Genomic DNA, 16468 nt, shown 5'->3' with positions numbered 1-16468 from the left:
AGCAAGACAGAAAATTTCTAGACAAAAAGTGTTCTATTATAGCTAAACACCACAGAAAAAAAGCTGTGGCCACACCTCCATCCATGACTGCAAAGGCCAAATGGGGAGTCCATATTTCTATCATCACCAGGCTTTAACAAGGCAAAACAACTCCTCCAGGGGTTGGTGTTAGAGAAGATGAGTCCTGGGAACCAGGACTTTTATCCCCATAGTTAAGTAACAAGCCACAGTGGAGACCCCATAAGATGGCTTGAACTTCAACCACCTGCAGCAGTAATAAGATTATCCACCCCTCCCTGCTGAGGTAGTATTTGAGAAGGCCTAATAGTGATGACTTTTAAAACTCTCCACGATATCAGTGGAGGCCACCTGAAGAGCAAAGTGGATTAATGGGAGCTTAATGGGATCTGAAACTCCAACTCTTGACCAGCAAGTAACCTCTTCCTTCCTCAGGTATCAATTGTTGAAGACTGGGTAGCCTAGACTTCTATATTCATAATAAGACTAGAGGCCCGGTGCATGAATTTATGCATGGGTGGGGTCCGGCCTGCCCACCTCGATGTGGGGCTATCTGGAGCTGGGCCAGCTGGGGGGAGAGGCTGCAGTTTGCTGGCCAGCCAGGGGGTGGGCTGCAGGTGGTTGGCCAGCCAGCCCCGCCCCCAATCGGGGTGAGGGGTACCAAGCAACCCAGGGGAAGGGGTTGTGGCTGACTCGGGGGTGGGCCATGGACAGTTGGCCGGCCGACCCTGTTCCTGATTGGGGTGTTGGGGGCTGATCAGGGGTGGAGCCAGCCGGGGGGAGAGGCTGCAGGGCCAATCAGGCCAGTTGGCCGCTGCAGTGCCCATCATAGCAACAAGTCATTCTGGTCATTTTAGTTGTTCTGTCGTTCTGATCTCTTGGCCTTTATATATAGAGAGATGGTACTCTTCCCTGCACTGCTGAAGTCAGAGAAAGCCAGCTAAAACAATGCATAAATAAAATCTAGAATCTCATAATACACAAAATGTCCAGATTTTAATAAAAAATCATTTGTAATACCAAAAATCAGTATGACCCGCAACTTAAATGAGAAAAGACAATTACCAGATGCTAATCCCAAGATGAGAACATTAAAATAATCTTACAATGATTTTAAAGCAGCAATCACAAAGTGATTGTAAGTATCTTTCTAAGTATTTCCTTAACAATTAATTAGGAAGATACTTAAAATAAATGAAAAAATTGGAAGTCTCAGAAAGAAATGGAAGCTATAAGGAATAACCAATTAGAAATTTAGAACTGAAAAATAAAATAAACAAAATAAAACTCAATGGATGGGCTAAATACCAGAATGGAAGAGGCAGAGGAAAGAATCAGTGAAGATGGAACATAGCAATTATCCAATCTGAAGAACAGAAAGAAAAGTCACTAGAAACAAAGAACAACATCAACAGAATACACAGCTTCAGCCTTCAAATATTTGTAGCACTGCAGTCCCAGAAGGAGAGGGAAAAGAGGAAAAAGGACTTCAAAAGGACTATCATCCTATCTAATAAAAGAGAAACATGGTAATTGGCATATAACCGCTACCCTTCCCATTGGCTAATCAGGGTGATATGCAAATTAACTGCCACCCAAGATGGCGGCCAGCAGCCAGGCAGCTTAAAGCTAACATGAGGCTTGCTTGCTTCAGTGGCGGAGGACTCCAACGTTCCCCGCCTGCCGCTGCAGGCCTCTGAGCTGCAACTCTAAGCAACTATGTAACAAATATAGAAGCTAAACAAAACCCCAGAAACTTGCTTTAGTCCGCCGGGCTTCAGCCAGCAGGATCGCAACATTGTTTCAAATACAGAAGGTAAACAAAGGCCAGAAACCTGCTTTCAGCAGCGGAGGCCTAATAGCTGGAGCCAAGCCTCAAAGCTAAAGCTGGCCCAGAATAAAAAAGAAAAAAAGGAGCGGTTGGGAGCTTCAGTCACCCGCCAGCCTGAAAACAGCCCTCAGCCCCCCCCCCAGACTGGCCAGGCACCCCAGTGGGGATCCCCACCCTGAAGGGTGTGTGACCAGCTGCAAACAGCCATCATCTCCTCACCCAGGCTGGCTAGGCACCCCAGTGGGGATCCCCACCCTGATCCAGAACACCCTTCAGGGCAAACCAGCCGGCCCCGGCCCGTGTACCAGGCCTCTATCGTATATAGTAAAAGGGTAATATGCCTCCCCGCACCAGGATCAGCGTGACAGGGGGCAGCGCCCAAACACCCTGATCACCCTGTGGCTCTGTGTGTGACAGGGGGCGGGGCCACAGCCTCCAATCCTCCCTGCTCTGTTCGTGACAGGGGAAGGCGCTCCAACCCCCTGATCAGCCCTGCTCTGTGCCTGATATGGGGGAGCTCCCCAACCCCCTGATCACCCTGCAGCTCTGTGTGTGACAGGGTGCGGCGCCCCAACCCCCTGATCGGCCCTGCTCTGTGTGTGACAAGGGGCAGCGCCCCAACCCCCTGATCGGCCCTGCTCTGTGTGTGACGGGGTAGAGCCATAACCTCCCCATCGGCCCTTCCCTGAGTGTGACAGTGGCAGTGCCCCAACTCCCTGATTGGCCCTGCTCTGTGGGTGATAGAGGACAGCGCCCCAACCCCCTGATCCGCCCTGCTCTGTGTGTGACAGGGGGCCGTGCCCCAACTCCCCTATGGGCCCTACTCTGTGCGTGACAGGGGGCGGTGCCCCAATCCTCCAATCGGCCCTACCTTGAGTGTGACTGAGGGTGGTATCACAACCTCCCAATCCGCCCTGCTCTGTGCATGACAGGGGGCGGCGCCCCAACTCCCCAATCGGCCCTGCTCTGAACCCGACCAGGGGCTGCACCTAGGGATTGGGCCTGCCCTCTGCCACCTGGGAGCAGACCTACACCAGCAGGTCGTTATCTCCCGAGGGGTCCCAGACTGCGAGAGGGCACAGGCCGGGCTGAGGGACCCCCCGTCCCCCCTCCCCCCGAGTGCACAAATTTTTGTGCACCAGGCCTCTAGTCTAATCTAATAAAAGACAAACATGCAAATTGATTGTACCTTTGCACAACTTAGGCCACGCCCACCAGCCAATCAGAGTGACTATATGCAAATTAACCCAACCAAGATGGCAGCCGGCAGCCACAGAGCTGGAGTGAGCAGGAGGCTTTGGTTGCCCCTGGCGATGGAGGAAGCCAAGCTTCCTGCCTGCCATGGCCGGCTCTGAGCTCCACTAAAGGCAACAAAGTTTCAATTATAGAAGGTAAATAAATCCCAGAATTAAAAAAAAAAAAAAAAAAAAAAAGGAGAGGCTGGGAGCTTCTGTCGCCAGGGGGCTTGGCCATCCTGAAAACTGCCCTCAGCCCTCACCCAAACTGGTCAGGCACCCCAGTGGGGACCCACCACACTAAAGGGGGTGTGGCCAGCCTGAAAACAGCCATCAGCCCCTCACCAATCTGGCCAAACCTCCATGGGGTGAGGGTCCCCACAGAGGGGGGCTTGACCAGCCTGCAAACACCCATCATCCCCTCACCCAGGCTGGCCAGGCACCCCATTGATGATCCCCACCCTGAAGGGAGTGTGACCAGCTGCAAACAGCCATCAGCCCCTCACCCAGGCTGGCCAGGCACCCCAGCCGGACCCCCACCCTGATCTGGGACACCCTTCAGGGCAAACCAGCTGGCCCCCACCTGTGCACCACCAGGCCTCTATCCTATATAATAAAAGGGTAATATGCAAACTGACCCTAACAGCAGAAAGACTGGGAATGACTGGTCACTATGACACAAACTGACCACCAGGGGGCAGACACTCAATGCAGGAGGTGCCCTCTGGTGGTCAGTGCACTCCCACAGGGGGAGCTCTGCTCAACCACAAGCCAGGCTGATGGCTGCCAGCACAGCAGTGGTGGTGGGAGCCTCTCCTGCCTCCTCAGCAGCACTAAGGATGTTTGACTGCAGCTTAGGCCTGCTCCCCGCTGGCAAGTGGACATCCCCTGAGGGCTCCCAGGTCAGAGGGATGTCTGATTGTCAGCTTAGGCCCAATCCCCGGGGAGCGGGCCTAAGCCAGCAGGTAGGTGGTCATCCCCGGAGGGGTCCCAGACTGCGAGAGGGCACAGGCCGGGCTGAGGTACCTCCCCACCCCACCCTGAGTGCACAACTTTTTGTGCACCGGGCCTCTAGTATATAATAAAAGCCTAATATGCTAAGTGTCTGGTTGTCCGGTTGTCCATTCAACCAATCATAACAAAAAAACAACAACAAAACCAACAAAAACCTCTCAGTGCAGCAAGGTCACAGTACCCACATAAACACAAAAAACAATTGTATGACTAGCAATAAACATGAACACACAGACACCAAAATTAAAAGCACAATACCATTTGCAATTAACAAAAAAGTAAAATATTTATGTGTATATCTAGCAAAATATGTATAGTACTTCCATGTTTAAATACAACAAAATAGCCCTGGCTGGGTGGCTCAGTTGATTAGAGCATCATCCCATATACCAAAGGGTTGTCGGTTCAATTCCTAGTCAGAGCACATACCTAGGTTGTGGATTCAATGCAGATTGGAATGCATATAGGAGGCAACCGATCAATGTTTCTCTCTCTCTCTCCCTTCCTCTTTCTCTAAAATTAGTAGTCATGTCCTCAAGTGATGATAGATGATAGATAGATAGATAGATAGATAGATAGATAGATAGATAGATACAACAAAACAGATGAAAAAATCAAAGATATAAATAAATGGAGAGTCATACCATGTCCATGGATTAGAAGACTCAACATAATAAATAGAGTGGAACCTCGGTTGGTTCTCAAACTTAATTTGTTCTGGAAGGCTGTTTGAGAAGCAATTTGTTAAAAAAAACAAATCTTTTTTTTCCCCATTAGAAATAATGTAAATTGAATTAATCCATTCCAGACCCCCAAACGATTTCCTGTTTTAACCCTTCTTATATACAGTACATGTCTAATATACTATTTAATCTATAAATAAATACTTCTTTTCTTAAATTTATCAAATCACCCCCTACTAGCCTTAAATGAATCACTTTGAGCATTCGGTCCAGGGATGTATTTCAGGTCAGCATGCAGCATCTTTGCTTGTTCATGTATCACTGCCTCCGAAATGGCTGCCCCTGGCTAATTGCTATCACTGGCTAATTGCTTTTTGTTTATCCAAATCAACAACAGTTTTTCTACCTCTGCAACTGTCTGTGATCATTGTTTCTTTCACACCCTTGGCAACACTAGCACTCTTGATGGACTCTATGTTTAAAAACTGTGCTAAGTGTTGATTGTTGATTTTGCTGGCAACAAAAGCATTCTCTCTTTTGTTTGTTGCCTGAGAGATGATTTTTGTCATGCTGAGGTATCAGCTTGAAAAAGTTGTCAGTTCGAAAACTGAAGCTTGGTTTGACAACCAAGATACTTTTTCTGTTAAAAACTTGGTCCAGAACCAAATTGTTCAAGATGGGAGATGTTCAGGAAATGAGGTTTGACTGTATGTCAATTTTCTCCTAACTGATACAAGGTTTAACACAATTCCTCTCATAATTTCAGAAAGATTTTTTTGTAAACATAGATTATTCTAAAATTTATATGGAAAAGCAAAGTAACTAGAATAGCTAAAAGAAGAATAAAATGAGAAAAAGAAATCAGTCTGCCCAACTTCAAGACCTATTACATAGTTACAGTAATCCAGCCAGTGTATACTGGCAAAGGGGCAGACACATAAGTCATTGGATCAGAAAGTGAAGTGGAAAACAGACCCACATAAATATGCCCAGGTGATTTTTGACAAAGTGCAGAAGCAATTCAGTGGAGGCAATAGAGGTTTTTCAATAAATAGTGACAGCAATGGGACATCTACAGGCAAAAAAATAAATAAACATAAATCTCACACCTTATACAAAAATGAACACCAAATGGGTCACGGACTTAAATATACAATGTAAAACTATAAAACTTTAATAAAAATAGAAAAATTCTTTGGCGCCTAGTGTTAGGCAGAATTCTTAGACTTGATACTAAAATCAAGATTCACAGGGTGAGGACCCCCACCCTGAAAGGAGTGTGACCAGCTGGAAAAATCGACAAATTGGATTCAACAAAATGAAAAACTTTTGCTCTGCAGATGACCTTATTAAGGGAATGAAAAGACAAGCGACAGACTAGGAGAAAATATTTGAAAACAGCATATCTGACACAAGATGAGTCTGTAGAATATATTTTTGAAAACTCTCAAAACTCAACATGTAAATAGTTAACAATCTTATTTGAACATGGACAAAAGACATGAAGAGACATTTCACCAAAGACATACAGATGGCAACAACAACAAAAAAAGGAAAGATGTGCTTGTTAAATAAAAGTACTTCATATTAGATTTTTTTAGGTTGATTTAAGATGGTTAGAGACCTATAGGTGAAAGCCAAAACTATAAGATGTTAGAAGAACATCTGGAGAATGCCTTCTTGATGTTGGGATAAAGAGAATGTCTTTATCCTTAAGTCACTCTGAGGATATTAGGAAAATGAAATTCCTGGACCTGAAACTCTTAAGATCATAGAAGTTCCACCAAGGTATCCCCACCCTGAAAGTTCTGCTGACCTGTCTTCCATCTCTGTTTCTGTTTTTTTTTCCACTTCTTTAAATTTAACATTGTTATATTTATTGACATTGCTAAAGATATTTTGAGACTCATATTAAAATAAAAGAGTTTACATAAAAAAAACTTACAGTTCCTCCCATTCTTTTTTGCGCTGCTGAATCTTTTGCTGGGCCCTTTCAGCTTTTAAAATAAGTTTCTTCGTTTTCTCAATTTGATTTTCTATCATAATTTGACTTAAAGTCTTAGGCCGAAATAGCTTCCCTTTTTCTATAATTGATTCTTCTGGCACACTAATAATCCCACCTGCAGAGAGAGTTGACATTTTTTTCAATCTCTTTGAAACATCAAAATGAAATTCTCAAATATTGTTTTCAACCTATCACATTTTTTAAAATCCAGATAACATAATGAATCTGTAAATCACAGTATTTATTAAGCAACTACCATGAATTCAACCCCATCATAAGTATTTTACAACACCAAAATAAAGAGATCTAAGTTACAATGTTTGCTTATTGAAAAGTTGGCAAGATTAAAACATGTATATTAAACAGAGAGATACATAATGATGGGCCAGTGACACATACAGGGTGTCCCAGAAAATGTATATACACACTTTGAATAACTATAAAGGCAGTGTTTATTAAAATACATCTCATTGTCAAAATTGAGCTATCAGCTGTTCAAGTATATGTATACATTTTTGGGGAACACCCTGTATATGGGGAAGCTGGGAAGGAATGCTTGTGATATCTCAGTAAGGGAAGGAGAAAGTGAGTCCTATTTGAGATGTATAACCTGAGGTGATATATGCCAACTGCAGGGGTCTGTGGCCAATTTAAAAACTGATCAGAAACATACAATCAAAGCTATAATTTTAAAGTTATTAGTTTTAGGCCCTTGTTCAAGATGACAAACAAGGCCTCCTGGCATGTCGTGTCTGACATCCTGGTGCTGAACACATAATGCCGAACTCGAGGTCAGGAGCTGTGGGTGCAGTGACTCATGGAGGAATATCAGTCTCTCGTCCTTCATGTGGAAAATGAGAACTAGGACAATGATTGGTTCCAACTGCAGTCCCACAGGGAAAGGACTGGGTGGTATGGAAAATGCCGGTACATTCATGATCTCCTCAAATGAGTTTGACATCAAGTTTGAAATTCCTATCCATATCCCACTACTGCTCCAGAAATTGCAGTCCCAGAACTGGATGGAAAAACAGCAAAGATAAGTATAGGGGTGGCAAAATATGTCTGACTGCTCACTTTAAGCCTTTGTGGACCAGGACTAGCTCATCTCATGGCTCTGGGGCTGGGTCCACAGCTGGCAGTGGAAATCCCAGACGTGATTCAGAAAGGTGTGATTCAGCATAAAGAGAAATACACCAATGGAGGATCAAGCCAGCGAGGCTGGACAGAGAGCCCTTTGATAGGCTATGTTCCTGTTTTCCTGTGCATCCCTCTGCTTACTCATCTAACTGCTCCCCCCACACTCCTTCACCTCCTGTTAGTATGTAGCTGCAGCAGGCATTGCTGAAAACAACAACAACCTCAAAACAATATTGCTACTGACTTTCTAAGCCTACATGGGGAGGGGAAAGACTAGGGCTTCAGAAAACCAAAAGGCAAGTTATACCTCTTCCCCTAAAGGGATAGGGGGTGACTGAACGTGGGTACACAGTTTCTCTGGTTTCTGGAGATAACATCAGTAAAAACTGCTTCCTCCAGGGGGAGTTATTGGATTTATCAATTAATAAGTATCTACTGGGGGAATTACTCAATTCATGTTCAAGCTAGAGATAAAATTTAGAGATACATGATAAATGTTAATGAGATGGTCATATAGTTATAACTCACCACGTCATATTTCAAATATTTAATAGTACAGAAAAAGGAAGAGTCTATGTGGCCTGGGTGGTCATGAAAAGGTTTTATTTTTTAAAAGTATAATTCAGTCTGGATTCCCATGAACTGACAGAATTCAGAGAAAAGAGTAAATTGGTCACTCTAGCAGGAGCCTGCATGTGGAAGCATCAGGCATAATCAGGGAGCAGCAAGCAGGGCAACAGACTAAAAATACAAGTGTGGGAATGCGCTGTTAACAGGAAACAGAATAGGGATACACTGTGGGAAACAATACTGGGATAATGGTTTCAGAATTTATCCTAGAGGCAGAAAAGAGCTGCTAAAGGTTTCTCAACGCAGTGGATAAACCGGCTTCAATGCCAGGACTGTCTCACAGGCACAGCCCAGACCTGGCCGGCTACAGAGCCCTTTATTGGTTGTCACCTGGCTCTCCACACCGTGCCCTGAGTTCCTGTCTTCCTTCTAGTCATTTGCAGTCACCCCGTGGGCAGTTACAAGAGGCAGGTCACAGGAATTAGGGGCACTGCTGTCACATCTGCTTTCTCAGCTCAGTGTTCTGTTTAAGGCACGTGCTCTTCGAAAACAGTTTGAAATACTGTATTCTAGCCCCACACTCTGAGGCAGAGTCTAGGAACCTGGGAAGAAACACTGCCTTGAAACTAGCATCTGGGGAAATCCTAGATTTAGAAATAGGTGGATATGGTTTGGCTCAGTGGATAGAGCGTTGGCCTGCAGACTGATGGGTCCTGGATTCGATTCTGGTCAAGGGCACATGCCCGGGTTGCAGGCTCCATCCCTGGCCCTGGTTGGCATGTGAGAGGCAGCCAATCGAAGTATCTCTCTCACATGGATGTTTCTCTCTCTCTGCCTGTCCCCTTCCCTTCCACTCTCTCTAAAAAAAAAAAATCAATGGAAAAATATCCTATGGTGAGGATTAACCAAAAATAAAAATAAATAATAAATAAAATAAAAGTTGGTGGAGGCTGGAAGCATCCGGTATTCGTATCCTCTCAGTCACATGACCAGGGTGGGTTTTCTTTCAGCCTGTATCAAATAGGAAAGTTGGTTGGAGCATTTGCTGGAGAAACTTGGTCTCTTCTTCCCAGCCATACAACGTTCCTTTTGATTATTTATTCCAAAGAAATAAAGGACGGGAGACAAGAGACTGAGCTCAAGCCACCAAAAGGCTTTCCAATGTTCTGCCTACAAACACACAATCCGGTTGTCAAAGCTTAAGTGAGGATTGAAAAGCCTTCTGGTCATTTAGGTTACCTGTCTCTTTCTGGCTATCCTTTCTTCCAGTTCCTTCTTTTTCAAACCTCTCCATTTTGCTTGCCCTTCTGTCGGACTGACTTGGCCGTTTGGATTTGAAATACTTGGAGGGCTTCACGAGCCTATAGGAGGTTATCTTGTGATCGCTCTGTATGGCATGAACCACGATAGTATCACCTTCCAGTGAGTCACGAAACCTGAAAAAAGAAAACGAGCATCTGCAATAGCCACCGTTTTAATCGTTTATACCATTTTAATCATTCTACATGATGGCTAGGTAATAAAACAAGACTGCAGTACACTATGCTTATAAATACATCACAGCACACTGGATCCAAAATTTTACCATGCATATACCAACAAGGAGGTAATGGAAATTGGATAAGGCTTGGTTAAAGAGCAAGTAGAAATTTCTTTCCAACAACCCATTATTAATCAGTATAATACCACTGTTTTGCTAATGTGTAGAAAATAAAAAAAAAATTTCAACCTAACTGTAGTTTAAAGGTAAATGGAGGACATCAAACTGAGAAAATGTAATCTACCTCCCTATATATTAACTCACATTATATATACATATATCTTATTATATCTCATACTAGAGGTTCAGCACACAAAATCGCACGACACCCAGAGTCCCGCCCCCACTGCCGCGGGACCCAGAGTCCCTCCTGCCGCCACTGTGGGACCCATCAATGCACCTCCTGATAACCAGTTGTTTGGTTGTTCCAGCGTTCCAGCGTTAGAGCCACTGGCTTTTTATAATATAGATATTACATATAAAAATAATAATGAGATGGATATATATCACATATCTCATATCTACACTAATAAAAGAGAAAGATGCAAATTGACCACACCTTTGCAACACCCACCAGCCAATCAGGAGTGAGTATGCAAATTAACCCAACAAAGATGGCAGGTTAATTTGCATTTGTAGGCACCAAGTGGCAGGGGGCAGGGCAGGGCGGGACGCTTGCATCATCGTCATGGCGACGACACAGGCGTTCTGCACCGCCCCAGTCGCTCCAGGCCTCTGGGTAGCGTGAGAAGGCAGAAAGGCAGCTCCGGCCTGAGCGAAGGCGGTGCTGACAGCCAGGGGAAGGAAGGCCCATTCTTGCACAAATCTTTGTGCACCGGGCCTTAGTATATATCATATTACCCTATTTGCCTCTATAAAAATCATTACGCTCCGAAATTCATATTACTTTCTAGTACATCTTTCTCATATAGCCCATAGAGATTTACCTTTTAAAGTCCTTCATCAATTAAATTGTTGTGCTTTTTGGCCTAATTAATAATTATCCCCTCTTGTTTTAATTTTAGAGTTTAACTTATTTATGTATTCAGCATTTATTCCTAGCTTGTTTGCCTTTCTTGCTGTTTTTCTAACTCAATCCTTGTAACCTTTTAAACTCTATTTCTCCTTTTAAAATGAGTTATTCTTTTTAATTTTCCCTTTTCTCTCATAGCATAGTGTCTTTCTCATCTCTATAAAACTTATTCTCTTTATCTTCGTACCCATGGGAGTTATTTTACTTTTTAAATTTTAGTCTTTCCATGAGACCCAGATAAAACATGAAGAAAAATATGGATAGTCTTGAACATATCAAAATTTAAAACTTCTGCACAGTTAGAAAAATATGAACAAAGTTTAAAGCAAATGGCAGAGTAGGAGAAAGTATAATCTGTATAATAAATGGTAAATACTTAAAGAAATAGAGACTATCACTAAAAATAAGGGGGGAAATAAACAAAACTCCAAGAAAATGAGTAAGAAATCTGAACAGGCAATTCTAAGAATAAAGATAAAAGAGCTATAGACATGAAAAGAAATGGTCAACTTCATCAATAATCAAAAGAATGTAAAATGGCCCTGGCCTGTGTGGCTCAGTTGATTGAGCATTGTCTCATGCACCAAGAGGTCACCAGTTCAATTCCCAACCAGGAAACATGCCCTGGTTGGGGACTCTATCCCCAGTGGGAGGCAGCCAATCAAAGTTTCTCTCTCTCTCAATCTCTCTCTCTCTCTCTCTCTCTCTCTCTCTCTCTCTCTCTCCTCTCTCTCTCTCATCAATAAAAATGTGTTTTTAAGACAAAAAGAATGTAAATTACTCAACCAAGAGTTATTCTATTTAGCCTGTGAGATTGGTGAAGATGAAAACACTGGCAATACTGTGTTATTCAGTGGTACAACTTTATCCTCTCCCCCATTCCAATCAGATAGGGTTCCAATTATTATTTCCCTCCATATTTTTATTAAAGACACCAACCTATGGAGGTTTAGGGGCTGGGACCAGGGTGGGGAAGCAGGGAGTTAAGGGAACAAGTATTTGAGGGCAAGGAAAGTGGCGAGGAAGAGGTTTGGATGGGCAAACTGGGTCCTGGAGCTGTGGGCACTGGTTCCCTGCTTCTGACAGCATCTGGGAAGATGCCGGCCTCAAGGGAGATGGCGGCAAGTATATTCCATCCTGGGAGCCTCACCAAAGACTGCCTGCTCCAGCAGAGCACAGACACCATAGGTTCAAAGAACTGAAAAAGCAGGCAGGCTGGGGCAACAAGCCTCAGTGGTACTAAAACTGACTTTCTTGTCTACCTGGTAGAATAGGAGCCCAGAGTCAAATAAAATAAAGACTAGAAATATTGCTTATATACCTGAGTTTAAGCATTAACCGGTTAATTAATACTTGCCATATAAATACATTTATGAATATGTTATGAGTATTAAAGCCAAACATAGGATACCATGTTGAGGGTTCTTCCTGAGAAGAACTTCCTTCTTTCATCTCTTGGTGGGTAGCAATCTAGATATAATTTAGGGACGTAAATATATTCAAATATTATCCAAGAATTAAAATATTCAGGGATTAATGCCAGGTAACAAGTGCCATAATTCACAGGGCAGAGTACCAGAGAGGAGACTGCTGCACAGGGAGAGCTCTGGGGCCCTGCAAAGGGCTCCCTTCCAGCCGTCAGGTGCGTCTGACCAGCACATAACATGTGAGGAGTCACCTGAGGCTGGGGAAAGAAACACCAGAAGGGAGCAGGTAGAATAATCCCCAGACCCACCCACCCCCACCCCCACCCCCAACACACAGTTTGAAATAGCTTGTGTTTTCATAAGACTTATAACACATAGGATGTAGGGTAGAGTACTCAGAAGTATTTTATCTTAGCAGTGGGGGAAAATTAGCTATAGACTAAAGGCTGCCTGATCCCAACTAACAAAAATGGAAAGCCAGCCTCAAAAAAATAAAAAATTAAAAAACCAAGCTATTTTCAAGTAACTTCATTAAATTTCAGAACAAAGATCAAGAGCAATGTAAAATTTACAAGGTCTGGCATCCAATTAAAAATTTTTAGGCAGGCAAAGTAGAAGAAAAATATGATCCAAATTAAAGAGAAAAATACCAATTAATGGAAGCAGGCCCAGAAATGACACAGATGATATAACTAGCAGAGAAGGACTTTAGTTATTAAAATATGTTTTATATATTCAAGAAGGTAGAAAAAAGCATGAGTACTACTAATTGTTAACCGGTTAATAATGTGGACTAAGCATTACCTGGTTAATAATGTGGATTAATTGTTAGCCAGTTAATAATGAGGATTAAGCACTAACCGATTAATAATGCAGATCAAGCGTTAACCAATTAATAATGCAGATCAAGCATTAACCAGTTAATAATGCAGATTTTATGCATTTGGGATTCTCAAAATAAATCCACTTTTCATCACCAGTCACAATTCGATGCAAAAAAGACTTTATTTCATGTCATTGAAGCAACATTTTACTGATGACTTTTCGGTTTTTCATTTGTCTTTCGTTTAGTTGATGTGGCACCCATTTTCTTTTCTTTAAAATCTTTCCCATTGCTTGTAAACGATCGAAAATTGTTTGCTGAGCAACGTTTAATCTTTCTGCAAGTTGTTTTTTAGTTTGACACACATCTTCATCCAATAATGCTTGTAATTGTTGGTCTTCAAACTTTTTTGCTTGACCCGAACGTTCTTTGTCTTTCACATCAAAATCATCACTTTTAAGGCATTTAAACCAGCGTTCACAAGTATCTTGAGATGGAGCATGTTCACCATAAGTTTCCCAAAGTATATGGTAACTTTCAGTAGCACTTTTCTTCAAAATAATGAATTAAAACTTCCCGCAAATGCTCTTATTTTGGCACGAAATTCAACATTTTTAAGCGTAAAAATATCTATGATGTTAACACCTTCAGCAAATTTGACATATCAGTTTTCAAGCTTGTTGTCAATACAACAAAATAGTATACATATCAAATCGCATATATATCAATATATGTGTAACTCCATCTATTGAAAAAAATCCGCATTATTAACCAGTACATCTAGTAATTAAGGTGATCAAAATCATCATACTATGCCCTAACTGGTTTGGCTCAGTGGCTAGAGCGTCGGCCTGCAGATTGAAAAGTCCCAAGTTTGATTCCAGTCAAGGGCATGTACTTTGGTTGCAGGCACATCCTCAGTGGGAGGTGTGCAGAAAGCAGCTGATCGATGTTTCTCTCTCATCAATGTTTCTAACTCTCTATCCCTCTCCCTTCCTCTCTGTTAAATATCAATAAAATATATTTTTTAAAAAATCATCATACTATGAAGTCAATAAATAATGATTAGTAATAAACTCACAGAAATATGTTATTTAGATTAATGATTGCCACCACTAGAAGAGATGTTAAAATGATATATGAAGAGATGTTTAATGATATATCATGTTTATGGATTGTAAAAGTCAATATTGTTTAAATGTCCGTTATGTCTAAATTGATCTACAGATTCAATGAATTTCAATTAAAAAAATATTAGCATGCTTTGTGAAAATTGACAAGTTGATTCTATGCAAAGAACCTAAGCAATATTGAAGATGAAAAACAAAGCCAGAGGAGTAATAATATCAGAAGTCAAGAATAAAACAATGTGAGACTAGATTAAAGATATGCCAATGGAATAGAAAGAAGAGTTTAGGAACAGACTCACATACATACAGTTAACTGTGGCATCCCTACAATCTAGTGAGGAAAGAATAGTTTTTTCAGCAAATGACACTGAGTCAATTAGAAACAAATGGGATTTGTAATGCTCATGTCCATATAGAAACAAATGATACTCAATCTCGCTCTTTTTTTTTTACAAAAATTTATTTGAGCCAAATAGAAGATATGCCTAGAAGCAAGATCTCAACAGATTGAAATAAATGCTTTAGACAATGACAGTTTGCAGTTTCTTTGATAAGCATGAGATTAGGGGGGATTACACGAAGGTGGGAGAAAGCAAAGTGGGGATCATGTGCTTTCTTGAATGTGGTCACACTTTAGAAGGAGGGGTCTGAAAGGGGGCAATTTCAAAGGTGTGCTAAGCTAGATGCAAAGAAACAATGTGCAGGGCTTGCTTACAGCAAAAATAAGCCTTTTACTAAAGAAGTTATACGCCTGGAGTGTGAATGTGACTACCCACCATGATCTTCCCAGTTATGAATCTATGACTTGCCCTGTATCTTACAATACCCATTAGAATTATTCAAGGTAGAGAATGGAAACAATAAAGACAACATAGGAGAATTATCTCATGAATTGGGAACAGACAAAGTTTTCTAACAACAGCATGAAAGCTCTAACTAGTGGAAAAAGAATTGGTGGAATATTAATAAATTGAAAAGAAATGATAAATTGAACTCTTTGAAATTAAAAACTTCTGTTCAAAAGGCACAATAATGAGAATGAAAATCCAACCAGACTAGAGCAAGATATTTTACATACACACACACATACACACACACACACACACACACACACTGAGTGGCCAGATTATTATGACCACCTGACGTTTGTAGGCAAATTAGCTATAATTTCCCACTGAAGTTGCTAGAGGGCCAGATCATTATAAACGTCTGAATAGCACAACATTCCTAAGTATCATTGCTGATCAAGTTCATCCTATCATGTTGATGGCGTATCCCAGTGGAGATGGCTTCTTCCAACAAGACAACGCACCATGCCACAGTGCTCGTATTGTGCAGGAGTGGTTTCAAGAACATGAGGGAGACCTTACCTTGCTTAGGTGGCCCCCACAATCACCAGATCTCAATCCAAGTGAGCATTTGTGGGACAAAGTTAAAAGAGCCATCATGCAGCTAGTTCCACAGCCATCAAATCTCACAGAACTGGACAGTGCTATTCATCAGGCATGGTGTCAGATTCCTCGCATCACCTTTCAACATCTCATGGAGTCCATGCCAAGAAAAATCGCCGCAGTATTGAAGGCAAAAGGTGGCCCAACAAAGTACTGATGGGGTGGTCATAATAATCTGGCTGATCAGAATAACCTGGCCACTCAGTGTGTGTGTGTGTGTGTGTGTGTGTGTGTGTGTGTACACACATATATATACATGTTTCACATGTATATATATACACATGTGTCATAGGTACATGTCATATATATGACAAAAGACTCATATCCGGAATATGCCAATAACTCCTACAACACAATTTTTAGAATAAACAAAAGACTTGAATAATCACGTAGCAAAAGAGACCACATAAATAACCATAAGTGTAGGAAAGGGGGATGAAAATCATTACTCTTTAGGGAAAGGCCAGTGGCTGGAATTTAAAGATATGACAATACCAAGAGATGAAAAGCATGAGTATTATGGGTTGAATGTGCCCTTCAAAAAGACGTTAAAGTACTAACTCCCAGT

The 16468-nt window shown here is 42.0% G+C and overlaps 1 protein-coding gene across 1 annotated transcript in view; it reads right to left on the bottom strand.

Moving 5' to 3' along the window:
- CFAP44 (cilia and flagella associated protein 44) overlaps positions 1 to 16468 on the bottom strand; it is a gene marked incomplete at its 3' end in the record, with an annotated part of 124576 nt that overhangs the window by 32324 nt on the left and 75784 nt on the right. The window contains 2 exon segments of the mRNA XM_081085985.1: positions 6727 to 6901; positions 9736 to 9932. Coding sequence (XP_080942111.1) covers positions 6727 to 6901; positions 9736 to 9932 — 372 coding nt within the window.

The sequence above is a fragment of the Myotis nattereri genome (assembly GCF_964212035.1).
Source record: "Myotis nattereri genome assembly, chromosome: 3".
In the NCBI taxonomy this organism is placed as follows: Eukaryota; Metazoa; Chordata; class Mammalia; order Chiroptera; family Vespertilionidae; genus Myotis; species Myotis nattereri.
The sequence above is the reverse complement of the archived record's forward strand: the minus strand, read 5'-3'. Positions and strand labels throughout refer to the sequence as shown.